We start from the raw sequence: 12,605 nt of genomic DNA, 5'->3' as shown, positions 1-12,605 counted from the left end.
TTTCCCCTCTGAACACTCCCACCCCAGTCCCCTTCTCCCTCTGAGATCCCCACCCCAGTCCCCTTCTCCCCTCCCCCTCCCCTGTCTGAGATCCCCACCCCAGTCCCCTTCTCCCCTCCCCTTTTACCCTCTGAACACCCCCACCCCAGTCCCCTTCTCCCCTCCCCTTCTCCCCTCTGAGACCCCCACCCCAGTCCCCTTCTCCCCTCCCCTGTCTGATATCCCCACCCCAGTCCCCTTCTCCCCTCCCCTTTTCCCTTCTGAACACCCCCACCCCAGTCCCCTTCTCCCCTCCCCTTCTCCCCTTTGAGATCCCCACCCAGTCCCCTTCTCCCCTCCCCTTTTACCCTCTGAACACCCCCACCCCAGTCCCCTTCTCCCCTCCCCTTCTCCCCTCTGAGACCCCCACCCCAGTCCCCTTCTCCCCTCCCCTGTCTGATATCCCCACCCCAGTCCCCTTCTCCCCTCCCCTTTTCCCTTCTGAACACCCCCACCCCAGTCCCCTTCTCCCCTCCCCTTCTCCTTTGAGATCCCCACCCCAGTCCCCTTCTCCCCTCTGAACACCCCCACCCGAGTCCCTTTCGCCCCTCTCCTTCCCCACCTCAGCCCCGTTAAAACTGGCGAAGCAGCGTCGCAGGCAGCACCTCGTGCCCTGCTTGTAAAAAAAAAAATCAAATCTCCTTCCTTCTCCTCGTCTTGACGTCGACTCGGGCCTTCCAATCAAATTGATTGGAAGGCCCGAGTCGACGTCAAGACGAGGAGGAGAAGAAGGAAGGAGATTTGATTTTTTTTTTTTACAAGCAGGGCACGAGGCGCTGCCTGCGACGCTGCTTCGCCGTTTTTTTTTAATGTGCGGCGCCGCAGGAACGGCCACGGGAGGCGGCGGCGGCAGCGGAGCACCCCCCACCCACTGGCACCCGGGGCGGACCGCCCCCACCGCCCCCCCTTTGGTACGCCACTAAGTCCCGCCCCCCCCCCCCACCAGCTCTGGCACAGACCGCACAAGTCTGCCCTCCACTATCCTCGCCTCCCAACCACCAACCTCTCCTCCCCTACCTGCTCCGCCACTCAATTTTGGCTAAGCTTCTGAGGATCCATTCCTACTGCACAGGATTCCTTTATGCATATCCCACGCATGTTTGAATTCCGTTAAACTTGTACTTAGCTTGTGTTGTCGCCTGTTAGCCTCTTTCCTCACTGCTCGCCATTTCCTACACGAGTCTTGGAGTCCTTCTACCTCCCCGGACCCCACATTTTCCTACCTATTGTGGCTTACATAGTACTGTCAAAGGCGTTTGCCCAGTCAGTGGATAACAAATACAAAGTTGTATAGTTGATCGTATGAGGTATAAGTGGAGGGTCGGAATGGATGAAGATTGCGTGTTGTCAACTTTCTTTGAATTAGTCACCTATTTTCTCCTCTTACTCTCTTACTTATCTGTATGTTCCATCTTTACTTACACCCTGTGCTATTAAAATGTTCTATTACGTATTGTGTTGACATTGTAAGTAGTATACCACGCCATGCTTTGTTATTTGAATATTTTTACTGCTGTAATTGTCTATTGCTCATGTTTGATTTATTCTTACTGTGCACCGCCTTGAGTGAATTCCTTCAAAAAGGCGGTAAATAAACCCCAATAAATAAATGAGGAGAGACTTCAAGAACTTGAACATGTGTAGCTTGGCGGAAAGGAGAGACAGGGGGGTGGTATGATACAGACGTTCAAATATCGGAAAGGTGTTAATTTACAAACAAATCTTGTCCAGAGATGGGAAGGTGGTAGAACTAGAGGACATGAATTGAGGTTGCAGGGACTCAGGAATAATATCAGGAAGTACGTTTCGATGGAGAGGGTGGTAGATATCTGGAATGCCCTCCCACAAGCAGCGTACCAAGGGCGGGGCGGTGGGGGCGGTCCGCCCTGGGTGCACGCCGCTGGAGGGGATGCAGAGAGCAGGTTACTTCCTGTTCCGGGGCAGAGGGAGCAGGGAGCCGAGAGCCACGCGGCTGCTCCCAGCAGCTAAGAATGCACCCTGGGGTGGGGGGTTGATGCGCGGGGAGGGGGTGTCGTGCTGCACCCGAGGGGGGGGTGCACATCGGCACTCCGCCTCAGGTGGCAGCCGACCTAGGATCATCACTGCCTCCCACGGAAGGTAGTAGAGATGAAAACGGTAACGGAATTCAAAAATGCGCAGAATAAACGACACACTGCATACCTTGATCCCGTTACTATTTAACAACAAACTTGACTATTGTAACGTTATCTACTCGGGCTGCAGCCGTTCATTAGTAAAGAAAATGCAAGCTTTGCAAAACACTGCTGTGAGGCTTCTCTGCAGCGCACGTCGGTCAGCCCATGTTTCCCCACTTCTGAAATCGCACCATTGGTTACCCATAGATCAACGGATTATTCTCAAGGTTCTTATACTTACCTTTCAAGCCCTTCGTATCGGCCTCCCCCTCTACCTACTGTCTTTCCCGCTCCCTTCGTTCACTTAATGATCATCGTCTCGTCCTCCCTAACCCGAAACAAGTAATTCTAGAATCTACACGACATCGTGCATTCTATGTTGTTGCACAAACCCTTTTGGAACTCTGTGCCCCTCCCCTCCACTATCCGTGCAGAATCATCCCAAAAGATATTGAAATCCCTGCTTAAGTCCAGGCTTTTCCAACCAGCCTTTTCCATAACTTGAATGAAGTGTTTTTCGGGGTTTCACTGTGTATAATGTCTTTTTTGAAGTTTGGTTTTGCTATTCAGCTTGCTTTCTTTTCTTCTTTCCTGTCCTATTTTAAATTGTAGTTCTTTTCCTGCGTGTTGTTTGTTTCATTTGTAAATTTGTACAGCGCTTTGAACTATACTCTAGCGAAGGCAGTATCGTAAGTCTAAATGAATAAAATAAATAAACACAAAGCAATCCTGTATAGTGATTAAATGGCAACACCAGTAATTGGGAAACAAAACCAGTGCTGGGCAGACTTCTATGGTCTGTGCCTGGATCATGGCTGTGCAGATCAGTGGTGTAGCTACGTGGAGCCGGGGGGGGGGGGGCTGGGCCCCCATATATTTGGCCCTGAACCCCCTTACCAACGACCCTCTCGATCCCCTCCCACTGCCAACCTGCCGTCGCCGTGGGCTACCTTTGCTGGCGAGGGACCCCAATCCATGCCAGCCGAGGAGGTCCTCTTCTTCCCGCGAAGGCTTCGTTCTGTTTCTGACGTCCTGCGAAGGCTTTGTTCTGTTTCTGTGAGTCTGACGTCCTGTACGTACAATGTGCAGGACATCAGAAACAGAACGAAGCCTTCGCGGGAAGAAGAGGACCTCCTCGGCTGGAGGGGGATTGGGGTCCCCCACCTGCAAAGGTAGGCGACGGCAGGGGAGGGTTGGCGGCAGGAGAGGGGTCGAGAGGGTCGTCGGCAGGGGTCGTCAAAGTTGGCGGTGGCGGCAGGGAGGGGTCAGTGGCGCCGGGGGGGGGGGGCTAAAATGTGCTCTGGACCCCCCTCTCGCCGAAGTCTGGATAAGCCCCTGGTGCAGATTCAGCTTCAGTAGTTGGAGAACAGCATCAAATCAAAAGTATGTCCATAGAGGGGATGGGACTTGATTAACTGCCCTTCTGTGGTTACAATCAAAGCAGTTTACATATTATATACAGGTACTTATTTTGTACCTGGGACAATGAAGGGTTAAGTGACTTTCCCAGAATCACAAAGGGCTACAGTGGGAACTGAACTTAGTTCCCAGGCCAGTGTGCTAACCACTAAGCTACTCCTTACTGAAGCCCCCAGCTTTGGAGCCAGCCTTCTTGCTGGTGTTGGAGAGACTCCATATTTAACTACTTAGCCCAGTGGTTCCCAAACCTGGTCCTGAAGGCATCTCAGCCAATCAGGTTTCAGGATACCACAATGACTGACTCCCACCTTCTGATGCAACTTCCTGTTTCGCTAATCAGGAAGTTATAGCAGAAGGCGGGAGTCAGAGGAGGGAAAGCCCCGGAGCAGGCCTATGGGGAATCTCCTTAGCGTCAGGTAAGGGAGGAACTAGGTTCAATTCTCACTGCAGCTCCTTGTGACCCTGGGCAAGTCAGTTAACCCTCCATTGCCCCAGGTACTAATAACCTTAGATTGCGAGCCCATTAGGTACTGAAAAGTACCTGCAAAAAATAAGTGTATGTATGTAAACCACTTTGACTGTAGCTACAGAAAGGCAATATATCAAGTGTGGAATAAACATAAATCTGTCAGGTGAAAATTTTAGCAGGCAAGTTAGGCTTGCTTTTTGTGTTGCCAGGGTTAGCCAACTAAATTTAGCTATTTAGCACTCAATATCATGCTAACAAGCTTCATTTCAAGTTATTTATTTATTTGTTGCATTTGTAACCCACATTTTCCCACCTCTTTGCAGGCTCAATGTGGCTTACAATACATCATGAGTAGTGGAAATACATGAGAGAGTATACATTTAGTGTTAACAGAAGGATCTTGGGTAGCATGATAATGAAAAACATGTTAACATTCTGGCAAGTAGATATTATGGAAGCAGTTCTGGATATGTGTCCAGGAGGTCATATTTGTTGATCATTGTTGTATGCCTTGTTAAAGAGATGAGTCTTCAGTAGAATCTGGAAGTTAGCTAGTTCGTAGATCGTTTTTAAATTGTGCGGTAGCGCATTCCAGAATTGTGTACTCAGGTAGGAAAAGGTTGACGCATGCGTTAGTTTGTATTTGCGACCTGTACAGTTTGGGAAGTGAAGATTAAGGAATGTGCGGGATGATTTTTTAGCATTCTTGGGTGGTAGGTCTATCAGGTCTGACATGTAGGTTGGTGCGTCTCCGTGAATAATTTTATGAACTAGGGTGCATATTTTGAACGTAATACGTTCTTTCAGTGGGAGCCAGTGCATCTTTTTTCATAGGGGTTTAGGGCTTTCGTATTTTGATTTACCGAATATGAGTCTAGCTGCAGTGTTCTGAGCTGTCTGAAGTTTCTTGATTATTTGCTCTTTGCAGCCAGCATAGAGTGTGTTGCAATAATCTAGGTGGCTGAGTACCATTGATTGTACCAGGCTGCGGAAGATGGTTCTTGGGAAGAAAGGTCTTACTCTTCTTAATTTCCACATCGAATGGAACATCTTCTTGATTGTGTTTTTCGCGTGACTCTCAAGTGTTAGGTGTCGATCGATGGTAAGTCCAAGAATTTTTAGGGTGTCCAAAATTGGAAGATTCAGTTTTGGTGTGTCAATGGTGGTGAATTTGTTCGTATTGTGTTGTGAGGTGAATACTAGGCATTGGGTTTTCTCTGCATTGAGTTTCAGCTTGAATGCGTCTGCCCATGTGTGCATGATATGTAGGCTTTGGTTGATGTCATTGGAAATTTCCTTTAGATCTTGTTTAAATGGGATGTAGATCGTTACGTCGTCTGCGTATATGTATGGGTTAAGGTTCTGATTTGATAGTAGTTTCGCCAAGGGTATCATCATTAAGTTGAATAGAGTCGGTGAGAGGAGGTATCCCCGTGGAACTCTACATTCAGGTATCCATGTAGCTGATGTAGTCGAATTAGATGTCACTTGGTATGATCGTGTGGTTAGGAACCCTTTGAACAGATTCCAGAAATATCTCTGACCTTATCCCTTTCTTACCTAGTAAAATTTAAGTGGCTTACAATTTTAATCACACATATGTAGCTGGTTAGAAAGGCCATATGCAGATTTACCAGGCTGAAACTTGATTTCAGCTGGATAAGTCTTTGGACTATTGATCCCAAATTGCCCCGTACTATGAAATTATATAAACTGGGCTAATTAATTATCCAGTCTATCATTAGTACCAGTGTAAATTTAGCTCCTCACTCACCTCAAACAGAGCAGTGTGGTTTTCAGACCCCCCAACCCACTGCAGAGAACATCTGAGCAAAATAAATTCAAACCCAAGAAACAGAATGCCAACCTTCACAACACCGGATTTGGTGGGTCTGTCTGCTCAGTGGAGATAAAAGGACAAAGCTGGGCTCATGGCTTTATGGAGGCATTAGATGTTGTAAATTCTTCAGCAAGCTCCAAGATGGAAAATATATACAAAGCAGATCATTGTAAGACCAAAATATATTTTATTGATGAAACCAATCAAAATATGTATACAATAGCCCGACACAGGCCGTGTTTCGCCCAACTGGGCTGCTTCAGGGGCTACACAATAATCCTTCACTATTGAAATATAATGATGATAACAAGGAAAGCGACTGTAACTGAATATACAGGAAATCACCTTGATTCTATCTTGAAAAAAACAGCTCATCCAGAGATGCCAAAACCAATAAAAGTTGACATGAAGTCAAACAGCCTCTTGTCTCTGAAAGCGCTTGTTTTCACGGCTTTTGGTAAGGCGTTCCATAGTTGTGTGCTTATGTAGGAAAAGTTGGATGCATGAGTTGATTTGTATTTGAGTCCTTTGCAGTTTGGGTAGTGGAGATTTAGGTATGTTCGTGTTGATCCTGTTGTGTTTCTGGTTGGTAAGTCTATGAGATCTGTCATGTATCCCGGGGCTTCGCCGTAGATAATTTTATGAACCAGGCTGCAGATTTTGAAAGCAAAGTATCAGGACTTCCTTAAGGCTTTTGACGTGGTTTTACATAGAAGATAACCAAACTAACCAGTATGAGACTAGAACAGAAAGTGAACTGGGTGCCGACACCGAGTGAGAAAGAGGACACTGGATTGTGGTATGAAGAGAGGCGTTGCCAGCAGATTCACCCTATGTTCACTTTATAAGGACATCCAAAAAATGAAGGAAGTTCAGAAAAGGGTTGCTAAAATAATGCAAGGCCTGCAACTGTAGGGAGATTTAAATCCCTGCAAATAAAAGCTTAAGATACTGAAAATATACTTGCTGGAGTAAAGAAGAGAAATGGTAACATTAGAGTATTCAGTATGCTACACAGTAGGACTAAGGCCACAGGCGCCCGGTATAAGAGGCTTGGGGAGGCTAAGCCTCCCCTGCTGCAGCAGGATGGATCAGCTGTGGAGTCCTGCTGCTCTGGGGGGGGGGGTGTTAAATTGTTGATTTACCTCCATCCTCACAGCAGGAGCTGCAGTGAAAGCCTTGTGTAACCAGTTGTAGAAATTGGTTTATGGTTTAATTTGTTTACCTTACTGCGGGGGGGGGGGGGGGGGGGGTTGGCTGACTGGAGGTGTCCTGGTTTGCCAGGGAGATATTTAACGAGGATGACTTCCTGACCTGCACATGAGACTTGCACTGACACCTGAGGACAGATAACAGCAGAATCGGATACTGGGCCAGCATGATCAGAAAAAGTCACCAGACAACAAAGGTAGAAAAGATCATTTTATTTTCATTATAGTGTTTGGAATATGTCCACTTTGAGAATCAGGTGCTCAACATTAAAAGTTTATATTTATTTACTTATTTATGGCATTTTATCCCACATTAAACACGAATTAGGGTGTTTTGTGGCTCTACATGAGAATTGTGATGATATGATCCCTTGTTTCATATTGTTGATGGTCTGCATTTTCCGTATGGGTGGTATATTGGTGTATTAGGTTCTGCCCAGTGTAATATTTATGGTACAGTAAGGTTCTGAGTGTGTTTTTGCACAAAGTTGTGCATAGTGTTTTGTAGTTATGATTGTGGTTTGAATATGCTTTGAGCAACCACTTTATTCTTTGACATATGATACATATCTAATATCTAAATTTAATAAAAGGTATTAATTGTGACTTTTATTTAATTTTTCTATGTGTTATCAGACAATTATGGATTTAAGCTCCACCCCTGGCCCTACCCCTAACCCCGCCCCTTTAGCCTCCCCAACCAGTTGGGCCACCGACCGCCTATGACTAAGGCTCAGAAGAAACAAATACTTCTTTAATGCGATGATGATTAATGTTAGGAGTTGCGGACTAGTGGGGTGGTGGATAGCAGCACTGTGACACGTTGCAGATGGCAGTGGGTTAGAGACTGAGAAGAAGAAAAATTACAGGGGTCCGTGTAAGTTTAAGTATGGAAACCTGTACACTTATCTTTTCAAACAGCAGAAGACCACAGAAGACGATAAGGAACGACATCTTGTAGGTGGTCAACTGTCAACTGGGACAGAGCCTTAGCTAACCAGACAGACGAGATGAATCAATCGGTCCTTATTTGCCCCTTTGCAGACACTGAGTTTAATTTTATATCTCTTTATATGGTTATACCCCAGCAAGAGGACATTATAGAGCATTATTTCGAACAATGATCTGAGCCAAAGAGGGTTCCAACTGCTTTTCTTTTTAAAATTATAGATCTTGCTATGAGTAAAAAAACGTTTTTTATGTTTCTGCAGACATCCAGAGTGGCAATTGGAGCTACAATGGCTGTCCTTAGCAAATCTATTAATGATCTGGTTTGAAGAGCTGCTTGTCAGATTTCACGATTTTATCCGCATGTTAGATTGTGGGTCACATTTATAGATGACGTTGTTTTGATTTGGACATGCACAGATCTACAGTTAGAAGAATTTTTGAAACATCTTAATGGTTGTCATCACACAATTCAATTTATAATGAACAGTCATAAATCTGAGATATAATTTCTGGATGTTTTGATATTCATAACTACTGTGTATAGGAAAGCAACGGACAGAAATACTTTCTAACATTATTAGTAGTTGTCATCCTGATCGTTAAAAAGTAGCCTTCCTTTATCAATGTTTTTAAGATATAGGGGGGTCCTTTTATAAAGGCACACTGAAAAATGGCTTGCGGTAGTGTAGGTACAGGTTTTGGGTGCGTGCAGATCATAAGCACATAAGCACCGCCATACTGGGGAAAGACCAAGGGTCCATGAAACCCAGCATCCTGTCTCTGACAGCGGCAAATCCAGGCTTCAAGAACCCAGCAACCCCCCCCCCCCCCCCAAAAAAAAAAAACATTTTTGCACCTGCAAAAAATGTTGGACGTCAGACTCACAGAAACAGAAGCCTGCGTGACCGCGTTGCTGATCTGCAAGGGCAGGCTTGTACATGGAAGAATGTCAAATAGGCTGGGATTCTGGAATCTTGTTGTTCTTTGGGGTTCTACATGGAATGTTGCTACTTTTTAAGATTCTGCATGGAGTCTTGTTAATGGGACTTGATATATCGCCTTTCTGAGGTTTTTGCAACTGCATTCAAAGCGGTTTACATATATTCAGGTACTTATTTTGTACCAGAGGCAATGGGGGTTTAAGTGACTTGCCCAGAGTCAGAAGGAGCTGCAGTGGGAATTGAAGCAGAAATAAGCAGTGGATTTTCCCCAAATCCATTTTAATAACGGTCTATGGACTTTTCCTTTAGGAAGCCGTACAAACCTTTTTTAAACCCCTTTTTTAAGCTAATCGCCTTTACCACATTCTCTGGCAACGAATTCCAGAGTTTAATTACATGTTGAGTGAAGAAACCTTTTCTCCAATTTGTTTTAAATTTACTACATTGTATCTTCATCGCATGCCCCCTAGTCCTAGTATTTTTAGGAAGTGTAAACAGACACTTCACATCTATCCGTTCAACTCCACTCATTATTTTATAGACCTCTATTATATCTCCCCTCAGCCGCCTTTTCTCCAAGCTGAAGAGCCCTAGCCGCTTTAGTCTCTCCTCATAGGGAAGTCGTCCCATCCCCTTTACCATTTTTGTCGCCCTTCTCTGTACCTTTTCGAATTCCACTATATCTTTTTTGAGATGCGGCAACCAGAATTGGCGAAAGAAGTTAGAGGAACATAAATATTGGGTGTAGTGATACTATCACAAACTGATTGACAAATCTGCTGCAGAATGACTACAGATGCATAAGGACTTTCCACTTTGCATTAAATTCTTTTTCTAAATCTGGTTTTGCTGTAAAACTACTTCAAATACTACTAATCATTTCTATAGCGCTACTAGATGTATGCAACGCTGTACACATTATATGCAGGTACTTTCTCTATTGCTAGAGGGTTCACAATCTAAGTTTTGTACCTGGGGTAATGCAGGGTTAAGGGGTCCTTTTACTAAGATGCGCTGAAAAATGGCCTGCGCTTCTGTACTCGCATGTATTGGATGTGCTCAGGTCCATTTTTCAGTGCACCTGCAAAAAAGGCCTTTTTTTTTTTTTGACCGAAAATGCAAATGCGGCAAAATGAAAATTGGCATGCGTCCATTTTGGGTCTGAGACCTTACCGCCACCCATTCACTTAGCGGTAAGGTCTCACACGTTAACTGGGCGGCAATCGTCAGCACACGTACAATGCTGATTCCCACCTGATTAGTGCAGTGCGCCGGAAAATAAAATCTATTTTCCAGCGCGTATAAAAAATGAAATTACCGCCCGGGCCACGCAGTAGCTGGGTGGTAGTTCCAAATTTGCACGTGTTGGGGCACATACGCAGGAGAGGTTCTGCCCTGTTTAAATCACCTGGGGCTGCCCAACTGCTGATACTCAGCGGCAATTAAACAGGCAGTGCTGCTGGTTATTGCCTCTGACTGCGACATTGGGAAGGAGTCAGTGGTTTTGCAGGTGCCGGCAAGATTAGCGGCAGTTGGGGGAGGGGGGATCATAGGAGTGGAAAAAAAAGTTATGTGGGTCCCAGCCAGGGGTGTGCTGGTAAATTGTTAACAGGGGGCTCTCTCTCGCCAGCAAAGTAAAAGAGAATTCAGGAGGGGTCCAAGCCCACATTTTGGGATCCATTTGTTAAAGTAGCCATGGAGAACCGGCTCCCAAAATTCTTAAAAACTTAACAAACGGCTCTTGAGAGCCTGTGAGAGCCTTCTCCAGCACCACTGGCTCCCAGCTGATATTCAATCGGGGCCCATATAACTTTGAATATCAGCCCCAAAAAATCAATTTATCCTTAAATCTCAATGCTATATAGTACAGTAGACTCCTAGCAATATCAAAGAACCATGAGAGTATACCAGTCATTAAGCAACACGTTATTACCCAATTAACTTATATCACTGAGAAATGCCATAAAGGAACATCAGGTAAATCCTCCAAGTAACTGACAGGAGATAAATACTAGAATGGCCCATTTAGTCTGCTGCCACTATATGATGGAGATGGGTTTAGGGTTGTAACTGCCACACTGTGCAGTTTACCCAGTGCATTTTGCTAGCAAAAAGGTGCCGGTACTCAAATGCTAGGCCACCTTTCAAGGAATGTGGTAAAGGCGGTTATCTTAGCAGGGTTTAAAAAAGGTTTGGACGGCTTCCTAAAGGAAAAGTCCAGACCATTATTAAAATGACTTGGGGAGAATCCACTGCTTATTTCTGGGATAAGCAGCATAAAATGTTTTGTACTTTTTTGGGATCTTGCCTGGGTTGGCCACTGTTGGAAACAGGATGCTGGGCTTGATGGACTTTTGGTATGACCCAGTGTGGCAATACTTATGAACTTGTGTAACTTTAAAAATAATATGAACAGCTGCATTCTGCACTTGTGACTTACTCATGAGAAGTTTTGAACCGCCTGTATATAGTACATTGCAATAATCAAAGTGTGCCAAAAGCAAAGACTGAATCGACCGTCTAAACACATTTTGATTTACAAAAAAAAATTCCTAATGGTTTCAACTTTTTCATTATTGCAAAAGAATTTCTTACCACTTTATCATCCCCGCACCACCATCAGTACTAAATTATCACTTTCTATTCCTAATACTCAGGAATTATTCTTTTGCATATGATTTATGTTATAAAAAAAATCTATGACCGTTAAATTTTGCTTAAAAGAAAGAAAGGCAAGAACACAAACCACAAAAGACGGCTATCTTAGCGGACTTCAAAAAAGGCTCGGACGGCATCCTGGAGGCAAAAGCCGTAGAATGTTATTGAATGGACGAGGGAATACAATATTTCTAGGATGGCCGGGACAAATTGTTTGCTCTTTTGGCCGCTGTCGGCGACAGGGTGCTGGGCTCGATGGACCCTTGGTCTGTCCCAGCGTGGCGATGCGTATGTACTTATGTAGAACTTCTACGTTAAACAGCACAGGAAAAACATTCTATTCGGTGATTTTATGATACAATGCAGGAAGTGCAGAAAGGGGGATAGAAGAGTGTAACAAGCACAGAGGGGTCCGTTTACTAAGCCGTGGTAAGAAAAAGAAGTGGCCTGCGGTACTGTGGATGTGTGTTTTTCCAGACCAGAAGTCTATATTTATGGAGAGTGAGAAGATAGAATAGTTATTTCAGAAACACTCAACAACTTAAGACAGTCAAAACTCACCCCAGAAGAAAAGAAGAAAAATCCAGCCCGTCATTTTTTCCTCTGTGGTGGGCTCGGAAGCAGAGGATATTTTCGAGATGGGCTTTAGAAATCCTGTGTCTCCATCTATGTACAGTGCATTTGCAAGAGTTTCCCCAGAAATTAAGTAGAACAGATCAAATGTTATGTGACAACATAGAGCTGTAAGTCAAAATGACATAACTTCCATAGCCCTCCCCTTCCCCTTCCCCTTCCCCTCCCCTAGATAGGAAGCTGCAGATATGATTGTTTGACCTATGTAAGGCTGGCATCCAGCCTCTCATGTGCACGTGTTTGGGGATGGCAGGGGTGCAAGTTTCATGGTCCCTGCTGTATATTTCA

At 45.0% G+C, this 12,605-nt stretch overlaps 1 protein-coding gene across 3 annotated transcripts in view; it reads right to left on the bottom strand.

Moving 5' to 3' along the window:
- LOC115458422 (SLAM family member 5-like) overlaps window positions 1-12,405 on the bottom strand; it is a 276,484-nt gene extending 264,079 nt beyond the window's left edge. For all 3 annotated transcript variants that reach the window (XM_030188375.1, XM_030188376.1, XM_030188377.1), the window contains exon 1: window positions 12,246-12,405. In XM_030188375.1, coding sequence (XP_030044235.1) covers window positions 12,246-12,279 — 34 coding nt within the window. In that variant the 5' untranslated portion in view covers window positions 12,280-12,405. The remainder of the gene's footprint in view (window positions 1-12,245) is intronic.
- Between the last annotated feature and the right edge of the window lie 200 nt (window positions 12,406-12,605).

This window comes from Microcaecilia unicolor, chromosome 14 (genome assembly GCF_901765095.1).
Source record: "Microcaecilia unicolor chromosome 14, aMicUni1.1, whole genome shotgun sequence".
NCBI lineage: Eukaryota > Metazoa > Chordata > Amphibia > Gymnophiona > Siphonopidae > Microcaecilia > Microcaecilia unicolor.
Note: the sequence above shows the minus strand (reverse complement) of the source record. Positions and strands in the feature narration are given on the sequence as shown.